Here is a 16159-nt window from a genome sequence, read left to right as displayed (position 1 = left end):
AACACAGACGACTAAATTCTTTCAACAATGTGACTCAAAATAATGATAAAATAGATTTCATTGATGTAAAATATGCATTTTCCAGTTCCACCAGTCCGCTCTGAGTCTGGTGTCAGAAACACTTCTGATGCTCTGAGTTGCACATCTGTTTGATTGTGCTGCAGTGTGCGCCGAGGGTTTTAATTTAGTGTTCAATCAAAAGTTAAACACTACTTATCACCAACCATTAGTGTTTTTTCGTTTGTGAATATTTTTATCTTAATTCTAGTGTTTGAAGAAACTACGTTTTCGCCATAATTTTTTTTTTTTTTAAATCCCCCCCCACCATCCTTTTCCAGTCTCTGTAGCTCCTGGGACACTGCATCATGTATGGCGAAAGGCAGACAACGTAGCTTTTGCGGCACAGGCTGTATTTCAGGTCTCACAGTGACTTTGTGGTCAAATCCAGTAACTGTTCCAGTATCTGAAGCATCAGTTTCAGCAGCTGTGTACTGTACAGGGACAGCAGGAGATGTGTTAGTAGTGACATGACCATCTCTGATCTCAAGTTGCAGGGCATTGAAGAGATCCATGCCTAAAATGGGCATACCTGCTGGGACAATATAAATGTACTTGGACGTGCATTTTGTCATGTATGTCACCATCACTTCCAAACAGCCTAGCACGGTATGGGTTTCTTTGTGTATGTGGTCAGTGTTTTTCTGGGCTTTAGGAGAGGGGTGTGGCTGAAGTGACTCTTGTACATGTGCTCTGGGAGAATAGAGGCACCAGACCCGGTATCCACAATCAGATCAGCAGTAATTGTAGGACCACCTGAAGCCTTCATGGAGACGCTGCACATTAATTTATTGCTCCGTGTAATTTCATCATCCTTATCAACTAATAGCACTGTGACGCTGTTACTAACTAATAGCACTGTGACGCTGTCACTAGAAACTTCTCCCACATTGCATGAAGCAGTCCTGCTCCTGCACACTCTGGCAAAATGTCCAAGCTTATTACACTGTCTGCATGTGACTGATCTGGCTGGGCACTTGGGGTAAGCTGCAATGTGTGTTGAAGAGCCACATCTGTAGCATGTCTTACCAGCAGCCGTTGAGCCGTTTGAGACAGCAGTCTTTGGAGGTGGTCTGGGACCAGAGTTGGAGTGTTTTTGCTGCCTTTATTTCCCGCCACGAAAAGTAGTCCCACGCACCATGCCTACTCGGCTGCTCCTCCTGATGAAGCTATTGTTTTAGCTTCAGCAGCTGCATTTTCAATCTGAGCAGAAATTGTCAAAGTCTTTTCAAGTGTAAGCTTATCCTCAAGCAGCAAGCGCTCTCTGATCTGTGCATTGGACGTTTTCTCCACAATTTGGTCTCTTATCATATTGTCAGATAATGTTCCAAACTCACATGTAACAATTAGCTCCCGCAGAACAGCTACATACTGAGCTGTGGACTCACCAGCTCACTGAGCTCTCTGGCGAAACTTGTTCCTCTACGCGACGATATTCAGTTTGGGTACAAAAAATGTCTTTAACACCTTTAGTGCATCTTCATAGGAATCTCCAATCGCTGGCAGCATGTAGAAGATCCGCTGAGCCTCCGCGCCGACTGTGTGTATTAGCACAGCACGCTTCCTCTTATCCTCCACTTCGTCGGCCAGAGCAAGCACGTAGTTATCAAACGTGAATCCATGCTTCGAAAGGCACCGTAGGCTCACCTGGGCTTTGTAAAAATTCCGGAGGTGGCGAAATCCCAAGCAGAGCCATCATCGTCACCAATATGTTGTATTGTAAGAATGGAAGAAAACTAGCAGGCAAGCTATTTCAGAGGAGCGGTGTTTACTTCATCTCGGTCAGATACAAATGCACAGTATAGTCACAATGCAGGGTTTACATAGGGTCGCACTGCCACCTACTGGCATGATATATTTATGACATAAAAAGTCTGACAGGGAAGGAGAATGGACTATAGATACTGTGGATAATGAAATGTACATGGCATGATAACCATCAGTGTTTATACTATGGTATACAGTGGAAGTGGTATACTACTTCAACCTTAACCCTACCTACTCAGGGCATCCACTTCACTTTATGATCATCTGAAGGTGTTTATTAACAGTGTGCTTTAGGGTGGACTTCCTCATGAAAGAGTTTTGTTTCTACTGGTAAGTCTCTTTCTACTGCGTTGACTATCAAGTCAATTTTGAACGCATGTATTTAAAAACAATACATGAAATCATGCTGTAGTTGTCATTGGACAGGTGGAGGCAACAAGTAGTGGTGTGAAAATAAGAGATGTCAGGGGATTAGGAAAGCTCCAAGGAGAAAGAATGAGAGGAGGAGGAGGGACGGGTGTGATAAAGAGAAGACACATCCTAAAAAAGAACAAAAAAGGACAAGAGGAGCTTCGTCTTCACAGAGAGTCTTCCTCTGTTGTTGACTACTACGTTTATAATCTACACCAGTGATGTGCCAAATGAGGTCACACACACTCCTAACACTCATTCACAAACTATGTGGCAATCTGTGATCGGAAGATGGGATCACAACACATATAGACATGATCTTCTATTGTAAAAGACTTCCTGCATTAATTAATATAAATGTGTGAATGTCTGGATTTGTGTGTGTGCGTGTGTGTGTGTGTTAACTTTCTAGGAGAAGTTTACTCAGGTCGACGTTTTGATTCTCATGACAGCTGCTGTGTGTCATGATCTCGATCACCCCGGATTTAACAACACGTAAGATAAACCAAACACGCGCACACAAATCCTGTAATACATTGTAATATTTTTCTTTGTTTCCATCTGACCCTGGTTTGCATACTTCTAACTTCCCTCTGACTCCTCTCCTTCCCTCTCTTTTTCCATCTCTTCCACTTTCTGTTTTTAAACCATCTCATCCTATCCATCCTTCTCTCCATCCATCCTGGGCTTTTCTTAATTTTATCCCTGTTTCCTTTCATGTGTCCTTCTGTCTCCGTTCTTTCTTTTGTGTTTTTATTTTTTCACTTCCTCCAACTTTCACTCCCTCCAACCCCTCCCTCTGTCTCCTCCCATCCTTCCTTGCACCTTGTTTCTCTGTTTCCTCACTCGCCTCCTCCTATTTTGCCTTTGTCCTTGTCCCCTGCGTCTTTCTCACCTCTCCACCTTCTCAATGCTTCCTTCCTCTCTGCATCCTCATCTCTGCCATGTCTCTGTCTCTGCCCTTTTCTCTCGCTATATTCCAGGTACCAGATAAACGCCAGAACAGAGTTAGCAGTTCGCTACAACGACATCTCCCCTCTGGAGAACCACCACTGTGCTGTGGCTTTCCAGATTTTCTCTCAGCCTGACTGTAACATCTTCTCCAATTTTGACCCTGAGGCCTTCAAACAGATACGACAAGTAGGAGGGCTGTGTGTGTGTGTGTGTGTGTGTGTGTGTGTGTGTGTGTGTGTATTTGAATATGAATACATATGATATTGTCAGACAGTGTGGAATAAGACGATTGTAACAACTTTATAGCTACTTGAAAACAAATGGGTAGTCTGAAAAGACAACAAAAAGAGTGCCACCTAAATAACTCACTAACAGAAAATCCAAGGAACTGCTGCTCAGAGGAAGACATGTTGAGTCCTCTGTGAGTGTGTGTGTCAGGACACCAATGTTCATGAAAACAGTTTTCCAGGCCTAGAAATGGTTTGGAAAAGTTTTGAATATACATTGTTTTGGCTATTGTCTAAAATATGTTAATAAAAATGTCTCAACATGTCCAAGGTTACATTAAATATGTTCCTTCTACACATATCTGTGGTGGACGGCTCCTCTCTCTTCGATGCAAGACACAGAGATACAGAAGATCCTATATACCAACAGCCATCAGGCTTTATAATTCTCTGCCATATAATAGATGAGCTGACAGATAATTGAATTTCCCCTTGGGGATGAATAAAGTTATTCTTATTCTTATTCTTATTCTTAATTTAACATCTAGTGCTGCAGTGAGTGACCTTTAAAATGTCACTAGTATCACATGATACACTCGACTAGAATGGCATCATATCATTGCCAAGGCCATGCCCCCTTTTGGGGGAAAGAAACATGCTGTCACATCAATCAATCACAATCAATCAATCATTTTTTATTTATAAAGCCCAATATCACAAATCACAAGTTGCCTCAGAGGGCTTTACAGCATACGATATCCCTCTGTCCTTAGGACCCTCACAGCGGATAAGGAAAAACTCTCCAAAAAAAAACCCTTTAACAGGGGAAAAAAACTGGTAGAAACCTCAGGAAGATAACAGCAGCAGGAGGCATCAGGCAGGACCACGGCAGCAACACAACCACACACGTCGCACTATCCTGCCACCGCTGCGATATAAATTAACCTGCGAGACAGTGGAGCACAAAGGCTATGGAGAGGAAGCCAAGTTAGTGACATGCAGTACATCCGAGTTAGTGAGATGTAGTAACAGGACATGAGTGTTAGCAAAGGAGAGAGAGAGAGAGAGAGAGAGAGAGAGAGAGAGAGAAAGGAGAGAAGGTGCTCGGTGTATTATAGGAGGTCCCCCTGGCAGACTAGGCCTAAGTCAGCCTAACTAGGGGCTGGTACAAGGCAAGCCTGAGCCAGCCCTAACTATAAGCTTTATCAAAAAGGAAAGTCTTAAGTCTAGTCTTAAATCTACTTTTGGAGACTTTAGGGACCACGAGTAACCCTGCATTCTCAGAGCACAGTGTTCTGGTGGGATAATAGGGCACTATGAGCTCTCTAAGATATGATGGAGCCTGACCATTTAAAGCTTTGTAAGTTAAAGAGGCAACAGATAGGATTAGTTTTTTTTTAGCTTGGTGCCACCTAGCATCAGTGGTGTTTTGACCATAGGGATCAGAGATAATCAATAAAATGTAGGCTGTAAAGCCACCGGTATACCTCTATATATATACAGTACAGGCCAAAAGTTTGGACACACCTTCTCATTCAATGCGTTTTCTTTATTTTCATGACTATTTACATTGTAGATTCTCACTGAAGGCATCAAAACTATGAATGAACACATGTGGAGTTATGTACTTAACAAAAAAAGGTGAAATAACTGAAAACATGTTTTATATTCTAGTTTCTTCAAAATAGCCACCCTTTGCTCTGATTACTGCTTTGCACACTCTTGGCATTCTCTCCATGAGCTTCAAGAGGTAGTCACCTGAGATGGTTTCCACTTCACAGGTGTGCCTTATCAGGGTTAATTAGTGGAATTTCTTGCTTTATCAATGGGGTTGGGACCATCAGTTGTGTTGTGCAGAAGTCAGGTTAATACACAGCCGACAGCCCTATTGGACAACTGTTAAAATTCATATTATGGCAAGAACCAATCAGCTAACTAAAGAAAAATGAGTGGCCATCATTACTTTAAGAAATGAAGGTCAGTCAGTCCGGAAAATTGCAAAAACTTTAAATGTGTCCCCAAGTGGAGTCGCAAAAACCATCAAGCGCTACAACGAAACTGGCACACATGAAGACCGACCCAGGAAAGGAAGACCAAGAGTCACCTCTGCTTCTGAGGATAAATTCATCCGAGTCACCAGCCTCAGAAATCGCAAGTTAACAGCAGCTCAGATCAGAGACCAGATGAATGCCACACAGAGTTCTAGCAGCAGACCCATCTCTAGAACAACTGTTAAGAGGAGACTGCGCCAATCAGGCCTTCATGGTCAAATAGCTGCTAGGAAACCACTGCTAAGGAGAGGCAACAAGCAGAAGAGATTTGTTTGGGCCAAGAAACACAAGGAATGGACATTAGACCAGTGGAAATCTGTGCTTTGGTCTGATGAGTCCAAATTTGAGATCTTTGGTTCCAACCGCCGTGTCTTTGTGAGACGCAGAAAAGGTGAACGGATGGATTCCACATGCCTGGTTCCCACTGTGAAGCATGGAGGAGGAGGTGTGATGGTGTGGGGGTGTTTTGCTGGTGACACTGTTGGGGATTTATTCAAAATTGAAGGCACACTGAACCAGCATGGCTACCACAGCATCCTGCTCGGTGTATTATAGGAGGTCCCCCTGGCAGACTAGGCCTAAGTCAGCCTAACTAGGGGCTGGTACAAGGCAAGCCTGAGCCAGCCCTAACTATAAGCTTTATCAAAAAGGAAAGTCTTAAGTCTAGTCTTAAATCTACTTTTGGAGACTTTAGGGACCACGAGTAACCCTGCATTCTCAGAGCACAGTGTTCTGGTGGGATAATAGGGCACTATGAGCTCTCTAAGATATGATGGAGCCTGACCATTTAAAGCTTTGTAAGTTAAAGAGGCAACAGATAGGATTAGTTTTTTTTTTAGCTTGGTGCCACCTAGCATCAGTGGTGTTTTGACCATAGGGATCAGAGATAATCAATAAAATGTAGGCTGTAAAGCCACCGGTATACCTCTATATATATACAGTACAGGCCAAAAGTTTGGACACACCTTCTCATTCAATGCGTTTTCTTTATTTTCATGACTATTTACATTGTAGATTCTCACTGAAGGCATCAAAACTATGAATGAACACATGTGGAGTTATGTACTTAACAAAAAAAGGTGAAATAACTGAAAACATGTTTTATATTCTAGTTTCTTCAAAATAGCCACCCTTTGCTCTGATTACTGCTTTGCACACTCTTGGCATTCTCTCCATGAGCTTCAAGAGGTAGTCACCTGAAATGGTTTTCCAACAGTCTTGAAGGAGTTCCCAGAGGTGTTTAGCACTTGTTGGCCCCTTTGCCTTCACTCTGCGGTCCAGCTCACCCCAAACCATCTCGATTGGGTTCAGGTCCGGTGACTGTGGAGGCCAGGTCATCTGCCGCAGCACTCCATCACTCTCCTTCTTGGTCAAATAGCCCTTACACAGCCTGGAGGTGTGTTTGGGGTCATTGTCCTGTTGAAAAATAAATGATCGTCCAACTAAACGCAAACCGGATGGGATGGCATGTCGCTGCAGGATGCTGTGGTAGCCATGCTGGTTCAGTGTGCCTTCAATTTTGAATAAATCCCCAACAGTGTCACCAGCAAAACACCCCCACACCATCACACCTCCTCCTCCATGCTTCACAGTGGGAACCAGGCATGTGGAATCCATCCGTTCACCTTTTCTGCATCTCACAAAGACACGGCGGTTGGAACCAAAGATCTCAAATTTGGACTCATCAGACCAAAGCACAGATTTCCACTGGTCTAATGTCCATTCCTTGTGTTTCTTGGCCCAAACAAATCTCTTCTGCTTGTTGCCTCTCCTTAGCAGTGGTTTCCTAGCAGCTATTTGACCATGAAGGCCTGATTGGCGCAGTCTCCTCTTAACAGTTGTTCTAGAGATGGGTCTGCTGCTAGAACTCTGTGTGGCATTCATCTGGTCTCTGATCTGAGCTGCTGTTAACTTGCGATTTCTGAGGCTGGTGACTCGGATGAACTTATCCTCAGAAGCAAAGGTGACTCTTGGTCTTCCTTTCCTGGGTCGGTCTTCATGTGTGCCAGTTTCGTTGTAGCGCTTGATGGTTTTTGCGACTCCACTTGGGGACACATTTAAAGTTTTTGCAATTTTCCGGACTGACTGACCTTCATTTCTTAAAGTAATGATGGCCACTCATTTTTCTTTAGTTAGCTGATTGGTTCTTGCCATAATATGAATTTTAACAGTTGTCCAATAGGGCTGTCGGCTGTGTATTAACCTGACTTCTGCACAACACAACTGATGGTCCCAACCCCATTGATAAAGCAAGAAATTCCACTAATTAACCCTGATAAGGCACACCTGTGAAGTGGAAACCATTTCAGGTGACTACCTCTTGAAGCTCATGGAGAGAATGCCAAGAGTGTGCAAAGCAGTAATCAGAGCAAAGGGTGGCTATTTTGAAGAAACTAGAATATAAAACATGTTTTCAGTTATTTCACCTTTTTTTGTTAAGTACATAACTCCACATGTGTTCATTCATAGTTTTGATGCCTTCAGTGAGAATCTACAATGTAAATAGTCATGAAAATAAAGAAAACGCATTGAATGAGAAGGTGTGTCCAAACTTTTGGCCTGTACTGTATGTAGAATGAGAGGGTGTGTGGACACTACTAAATAAATGAGCAAAGAAACCGAGCAACAATTATCAGATTTATCTGAAGAAAAAACAAATAGTAATGCAAATAATTATACCAGAATGCACAGTACCAGTACAAACAACTCACAGTAAATTATACCAATATGTACAGTATCAGTACAAACAACAGTAGACACAGTGGAATTATGTCAATATGCACATGTAAACAGTCCCGATTCTAGAATAAACGGTACCGTATGGAAACGATGTGGCCAGTTGGAGCTCAAATTGATTTGGAAACAAAGTCCAGTGTTCACTTAGCTGGGCGTAACTTAGCTGGGCGATGTCCATTGATAGCTGCCTCTGTGAGAAGAGAACAGAAGGGAGGGAGGGGGGTATCACTGTCCGATGGCTGCCGTAGAATGGCAACGAGGATGTCAACTGACCAACACTCGCTACCCGGTCCCTGGTTGCTGCGATTTGCAATGCTGGCCAGCTAGGAATTAACTAGCAGCCAGAACAGTACAGTCCTCTCTCGTCTAGCTAACATTTAGGCTGACTTAGGCCTAGTCTGCCGGGGGACCTCCTATAATACACTGGGCACCTTCTCTCCTTCTCTCTCTCTCTCTCTCTCTCTCTCTCTCTCTCTCTCTTTCATGCCCTATTACTGCATCTTGCTAACTCGGCCGTACTGTATCTCACTAACTCAGCTTCTTCTTCGGAGCCTTTGTGCTCCACTGTCTTGCAGGTTAACTCGTATTGCAGCGGTGCCTGGATAGTGTGACGTGTGAGTTGTGCTGCTGCCGTGGTCCTGCCAGATGCCTTGTGCTGCTACTGTTATCATTAGTCATACTTCTACTGTTATTATACACATATGATTATTGTCACATATGTATACTATCAGATATTAATATATACTTTTAACATGTTGTACCACAATAGCCAGAATTATAATTATAATATTATCACTTTCATTAATGTTGTTGTAAGCTATTACCGTTACCGTCTGTCCTGCATCTCTCTCTGTCTCTGTCTCTGTCTCTCTCTCTGTCTCTCTTTCTGTCTCATTGTGTCATACGGATTACTGTTAATTTATTATGTTGATCTGTTCTGTACGACATCTATTGCACGTCTGTCCGTCCTGGAAGAGGGATCCCTCCTCAGTTGCTCTTCATGAGGTTTCTACTGTTTTGTTTTTTTTTCGCCCATTAAAGGTTTTTTTTGGGGGGAGTTTTTCCTTATCCGCTGCGAGGGTCCTAAGGACAGATGGATGTCATATACTGTAAAGCCCTGTAAGGCAAATTGTGATTTGTGATATTGGGCTTTATAAATAAAATTGATTGATTGATTGATTGATTGATTGATTTATCCATGTTACTTACTGATCCATTAGAAAGAAAGCTAGCTGGACATCGGTTTTGAAGCCTCTTTGGTCACAGAGCTCCCTCCATCTCTTGAACGCCTGACTGAGGTTTACTCTTGTTTTTTCTTTTATCACTCTCCTTTGCCTCCTCACACAGAGGAGCTCGTTTTCTTTTGCTAGGCCGTTTTTCACTTGTCTCCAAACTTTGTTCGTCTGCCATTGTGCTCGTGACTCAACTATCTCATGCCCAACTCCTCATAAGGACCAGCTCCAGTCCCTGATTGGCTGACCGACCAATTTCGCAATACATGATGCGTTTCCTGTTGTACAGCAGATTTTTTCTGCAAAATTTCGGCACCAGTAGCAGAAGCTTATTGCACAGCCACTAAGTAACCTATGTAAACGCTGATAGTCTGATTTTACTGTGGCCACTACCCTGTGCAGCCCACATTATTTTCATAATGATATATTTAGGAAAAGATGCTATCTGTTGCCTATTTAAAGCTATAGTGCGTAACTTCTGTCGCCTCCCAGCGGATAATGCGTTATTACAACTAATAAGCCGGCGGCACTTCCATGTACACAGAGTAACACTCGCCACACACCGTGTACACAGAGTAACGCTCGCCAGTCACCACATACCATGTACACAGAGTAACACCCGCTACACACTGTGTACACAGAGTAACACTCGCTTCACACCGTGTACACAATGCTACACAACGTGGCGAACACCAGGCTGCTAACATTACATTACGTTCATAGCACCATTTCCAAGAAAATAATAAAGTACTAGGTCCAGTACATGTAACAGCAACACATACTACTCATAATATAATTATAAACCAAGTCACTTACTTATCCAACAGCAGCAAGGCAACATCCGTGTCTGCCCTCAGCCCAATTTCGTCCTTCAGGGCTCTCCACCGAGGAAAAGCGACGCCAATACAAATCCTTGTTTGCATTCTCCGGTCACTTTCCTTCTTTGCTAATAGACCTTCAGCCGAACGTCCAGGCTTTATCTTTGTGGTAGGATCCACTTCTGAACCGTGTCTCGGCCGCTTCTCCGCCATGTTGCTTTCTCTTTCTACCTGCGCTCTACCACTCTCCACTCGTCCTCCCCCTCCCTTCTTGTTGTGAGGAAGCATTTCCTGTGCGCCAGTGCGGGAATGTCGCCGGTCGACACACATACTAAAAATGATATATACTGAAAAATACTGCAAGATGTTAGAGGAGCCGATCGGCTTAATCAGCATTGTGTCATCTCCTCTAGTAGTGGCTTGGGTGAAACGAACATTTACGGACCTGTAGAAGTTACGCACTATAGCTTTAACAGTGGGATTTTAAATTCAATTCTGGATCTTACAGGGAGCCAGTGCGGTGAAGCTAAAACAGGAGAAATTTGATGCTGTTTCTTAGTTCCTGTTAGTACACGTGCCGCTGTGTTCTGAACTAGCTGGAGAGTTTTTAAAGACTCATTAGAGCTACCTGATAATAGGGAGTTACAGTAATCCAGCCTAGAGGTAACAAAAGCGTGGACCAATTTTTCTGCATCTTTTCGGGTCAGGATAGGCCTAATTTTCGCAATATTACGCAGATGAAAAAACACTGTCCGTGAGGTTTGTTTTAAATGGGAATGAAAATGGGAATTAAAAGACAAATCTTGGTCAAATATTACATCAGGAGTGAAATGCTGAAAAGCCGTCATGTAGCAGGTTAACCAAGGCTTGATATACATACATATTCACTGTCAGTGTGCTAAATGGCTAAATGATGCTGGGGACAGTACTGATGGATAGGTGGTGCAGTTAACCCTAATCATGCTACAGTACAGTCATGCAGTATAGCAGCATGACTGTTGTCTCCAACTAAATCTCAGCCTGTAGATCAAACAGTTGGCCGTTAACAGGTTGGTTATTTACAGACAACATTTTGCCTAACCTTAGAGATAGAGTGAGGAGCTCAGACATCTGCAGGGAGCTCTGAGTAGAGCCACTGCTCCTTCGCGCTGAGGTAGTTCAGGCATCTGATCAGGATCCTCCTGGGTGCCTCTGGCTATCGGGCCACTGGAGAGATTATATATTTCATCTGGCCTGGGAACACCTCTGGAACCCCAGGAGGAGCTGGAAAGTGTTGCTGGGGAGAGGGATGTCTGGAGTACTTTGTTCAGCCTGATGTTCCCGTCACCTGGCCCTAGATAAGTGAATAAAAATGGATGGATGGACTTAAACCTAAAAAAAATCGCTAGCTATCAATCAGGTGGCTGTGGCTCAGAGAGCAGGGCCCGTATTCACAAAGAATCCTAAGACTAAAAGTAGCTCTTAGTGACGTCATTCTAAGGAAAAATCTTAGAATTCCTCGAATTTTAAGATTTTTCTTAGAATTTTCTCTTGGTAAGATAAAAGTTATTCACAAAGCATCTTAGGCCTTAAGAGAGCTCCTAAGGTGAAAAACTGTTAAGAGGAGGGAGGAGGACTTTTAAGAAGCCTAAGAGTGTCTTAAACAGAGAAGATGGCGGAAAGACAGAGAGGAAGGAGAGATATTCTCCATATATTGAACGACAGTGATTTAATAAGATGCTACCGGCTTGATCGTGCAGGGATAATGTTTGTGGTTGACCTCATCAGGAATGAGCTTACTTTTCCCACCCAGCGTAGTAAGGCAATAACGCCTGAGATGAAGGTCATCACAACATTGCCATACCTGCTATGGGGAAAATGCAACAGTCAGTACGTTTACATGCACAGTTTAATTCCACTTTTAATCGGAATGAAAGGCCATTCCAATTAAAAGTAGTCATGTAAACGGTCATTCCGATTGAAAAACGGTCATTCCGATTGAAAATTAAATCCGATTAAAGGGGGTGGTTTATTCCGTTCGTCATTCCGAATGAAAGAATTTTGTGTGCATGTATACACTCATTCCTCTTTAAGTTCATTCCGGTCTTTCTGCGCATGCTCGTTTCCTTGCCCTTCTGGCGCGATGACGTATATAGCGTGCATAGCAACGGGCTGCATAGCAACGGGCTGAGATAGAGCAGTCGGACTTGTTGCACTCACCGGTTTCCATTCGCCACAGCACGGTCTTCTACCTCCCTTCTCCTCCTCAACAGATGAAGCATTAGCAGAACAAGGTTGTTGTCGTACTGCTGCTTCAAGAATATAAGCAAAACACAACCGAAAAAGGCACTAAGAACGGCGTCGTCAAGCATCTTGTTATCCGGAGCGAGGACTACAGTGTTTTCTTCCAGTAAACGTAAACACGTAACATCCGCCCCGCCCCCTATCCAATCAGAAACCTTCCCTGGCCCAAACCTTGCACAGACCTGAATAAAGGCGATTGAACTGATCTCCCATGTAAACCCTCATTCGGAATGAATATTTCCTATGTAAACTACCTGGAAAGACTTTAATTCTGAATGATTTCAGCAGATTGCAGTGATGACTTGGGTCTGTCACAACCCTCTGTCAGCAGAGTGGTCAGTCAGACCATTAGGCTACGGCGCTTTAACAGCCTCGTATTGCTGCAATCTCCGCTCTCGCTGTGGATTGCAGCTCGTAGGAGCGCTTCTCACACTCATCGCTTGTGTGTAAAAGGAGAGGAAACAACGCATTGATTTGTCGGGCAATGCACTCCCAGGTCTGCCTCTTCCCTTGTGCCGTGATCCCGGGACCGAATTTCCCTCTTAAAACTCCTTTGTTCTCCTGGACGAGCTGTGCCAACAGCAGGCACTGCTCTTCTGTCCAGTTCGGCTTTCTCGTTCTTTTTTTCTCCATTTCATTCGTTGTTTTGGTCATTCTGCCAAATCAAACCGCTTTTTACAAGGAGGCCAGCAATCGCAGTAAGTGCTGACAGTTGAGTCTGCCTCCACCATTAATATCAAATAGATTAAGTAGTAAAATTACCAGCATGGCGAGTAAACATAACAATAAGCAAATCAATAGGCTATAATAATCGGCATGTGAATGAGGTACGTTCAAACATTTTGAAACTGTGTAACAATTAATTTAATTTTGCTGAGTTTCATCATCATGACATAAAATTATTTTCACGATTACACATTTCTTAATACAGTCTAAGTTCTATGATCGGTTGATTTCACTGTCCATTCATTACTAGGAGCGCATTTTTTTTTTTTTGTAACAACCAATCACAGCTTTTAGAAGACTGCGTCATACCTAGCAACGGGGTCAACCACACCTCGTCACTAAGATAAACGTTTCTGTCCCCTCCTTACTCAGTTGCTCTCAGAAACTTCCTGAATCACTCTTAAGCTAAAATTCCTTGCTAGGAATTTTTAGGCTAAGTTAGGAGCTCTCTGAGAGGACTCTGAGAATCTTTGTGAATACGGGCCCAGGGGCCGTATTTATCAAGCGTCTTAGAGTGCCATTTTAGTCTTAAGTGCTGAGAATTTGTGAAATTTAGTCCTACTCTCAAACTTAAGAATAAAAGCTATTTATCAACCTTCTCAAGTCTAAGAATCACTCCTACTCCCCCAGATATTTAAGAGACCTCCAGAGGTGTCCTAAGTGGTTAGGAGTTGGCAGTAGAGGATGGCACTGAGGCGAGAGAGACGTGCGCGAACGTTCCGGGAGCGGAAGGATGTCCTGGCTTTGTTTGATGACGAGCAGCTGATCAAACGGTATGGTTTGGACAAAGCGGGTATTATTATTGTCACAGATTTAATAAGAGACGTCATCTCATCAGTAACATCACGCAGCAGAGCTTTCACGACAGAATTAAAGGTCATCACAATGCTTCTATATCTTGCCACTGGAAAAATGCAACAGTGTAACGCTGATTATTTGGGGCCATCACAACCATCAATTAGCAGAATTGTTATGGAAACAATAATGGCCCTTACTGCTCCTCACCTCGTCATGCATTTCATTGACTTCCCAACTACACCGATGAGGGAGGAGATGGAGATGCGAGCATCCCTAGCAACATCCATCCATCTGATAGTATCTCTTCTTCTCTCTAGTTTGGTTTTCTTTTTGATTCCATGTTGGTTTCAGCTTGGTGGACTGTGGCTGCAGTATATAGAGCCACTCAATTAACCGCACACAAGTTAGTTGCCTAATTAATGAATTGGAAAGATAAGGAAACATTTATTTTTGATTCATTGCCAATGCATATTTTATGTTTTGTATTATTTGTAGATTATTGTCAAAATATACACCCCCATTGTCCATTTAACTATTCACTGAGACATTTCTAAGATATTTATATATTCTTAGATAAGGGATTCCCTTCAGTGATTGGTCATTTCTATGGACTTGGAAGTGACGTCACCTAAAATTCCGTTTATGGCACATAGTACTGTCGTGATTCAGTTCTGAGACCGACACTTAAGATTCAGTCCTACACTTCACTAAAAGTATGAGTAGGACGCTTGATAACTAACTTTTAAGTGCAGCTTTCAGCGAAGAATTTTTTTAGTCATAAGTCGACTCTTAGCAGTGCTCTTAGGAGTAATTCTAAGAAGCTTGATAAATACGGGCCCTGGTCGTCTTCTTATTGGAAGATCATCAGTTCAATGCCAGGCTACTCTAGTCCTTATGTCCCCAAACCCCACATTGCTCCCGATGGTTGTACCATTGGTGTGTGAATGTCTAAAAACTGAGTAGTAGGTGGCACCTTGTAATTAGCCCTGGCCACCAGTGTGTGAATGTGTGCGTGCATGGGTGAATGTTACTCATGGTAAAAGTACTCAGGTGTCGTGATCCAGACATTCATGCATGTATAGATGTCCACATTATCAATATCTGTCCACCGTGTTCGGTCATTAATCCACTTGGACTGGGTAAGACTGAGGGGACATGATGGTGATCAACCCTCATTTATTTAGGTATCAGGCAGGCAAGGTTGTGAAACAATTATTAGAAATGTCTATAAAACAAAAGTTTGTTTAATAACAAATAAATGCATCCAGATGTGTCAAAATTATAATCCAAATACACATCAGATTGCACTGACGTTTACAGGATCTTTGGTTTTCTATCTCCCAAAAAAGGGCCACAGCCTTGACTTTTTGCAAAGTACCTGTGTGTGCTGGTTTGGTCTACTGGCATATGCAGCAAGTAAAGTTACCAAGCGCTAACAGTTAGCTTGTTTGGGAAGTGTGTGTTTAATAATGCATGGCTGTATCATTATGTGGGCCACTCATTTTAAACTACTTTAATAAAGCCATGGCATTGGGGTAAGATATTATGGAAAAGTTATGGAAGGGTTTTGAAAATTAATTGGTATAAATGTGTGTATTTGTGCTGTTTTTCAGGGAACCATCACACTGATCCTGGCTACAGACATGGCACGACACGGTGAGATCCTGGACTCTTTCAAGCAGAAAGTCGACAATTTTGACTACACAGATGAGGAGCATGTCACCTGTGTAAGAACACTTTGATTTAAAAACAAGTCTCAGCGTGCTTCTCACTCCTGCAGTTCTGTTCAGTTGATCTGGACCAAATATTGTGACATTTTAGTTGTTTTAATTCATTTTCTTTTGACTTTCTAAAATGAACCAAGAAAAGTAAATATGAAGTTATACAGACTGTAGGTAAACTCAGTCATCAGACAGTTTCGTGATGTCATCCAGCACAGACACCCATGAGGAAATCAAATTACACTAGTACACGGCAGGCGTTACTAGATTTTGAAAACTTATCCTTTGATATTTGAGAGTTACAAGTTAAGAGTTGAAAACAAAATCCTGGAGTTGAAAAAAGTCTTGGTTTTTCACTGTAGTTATGCATGCAGAAGC

The 16159-nt window shown here is 42.8% G+C and overlaps 1 protein-coding gene across 2 annotated transcripts in view; it reads left to right on the top strand.

Moving 5' to 3' along the window:
• The window catches only part of pde9aa (phosphodiesterase 9aa), a 118784-nt gene that overhangs the window by 67864 nt on the left and 34761 nt on the right, over positions 1-16159 (top strand). For both annotated transcript variants that reach the window (XM_033616978.2, XM_033618093.2), the window contains 3 exons: positions 2648-2730; positions 3219-3375; positions 15674-15787. In XM_033616978.2, the coding sequence (XP_033472869.2) occupies positions 2648-2730; positions 3219-3375; positions 15674-15787 (354 nt within the window). The remainder of the gene's footprint in view (positions 1-2647; positions 2731-3218; positions 3376-15673; positions 15788-16159) is intronic.

Source organism: Epinephelus lanceolatus, chromosome 14, assembly GCF_041903045.1.
Source record: "Epinephelus lanceolatus isolate andai-2023 chromosome 14, ASM4190304v1, whole genome shotgun sequence".
Taxonomy (NCBI): domain Eukaryota; kingdom Metazoa; phylum Chordata; class Actinopteri; order Perciformes; family Serranidae; genus Epinephelus; species Epinephelus lanceolatus.
This window is presented reverse-complemented; position numbering and strand designations above follow the sequence as displayed.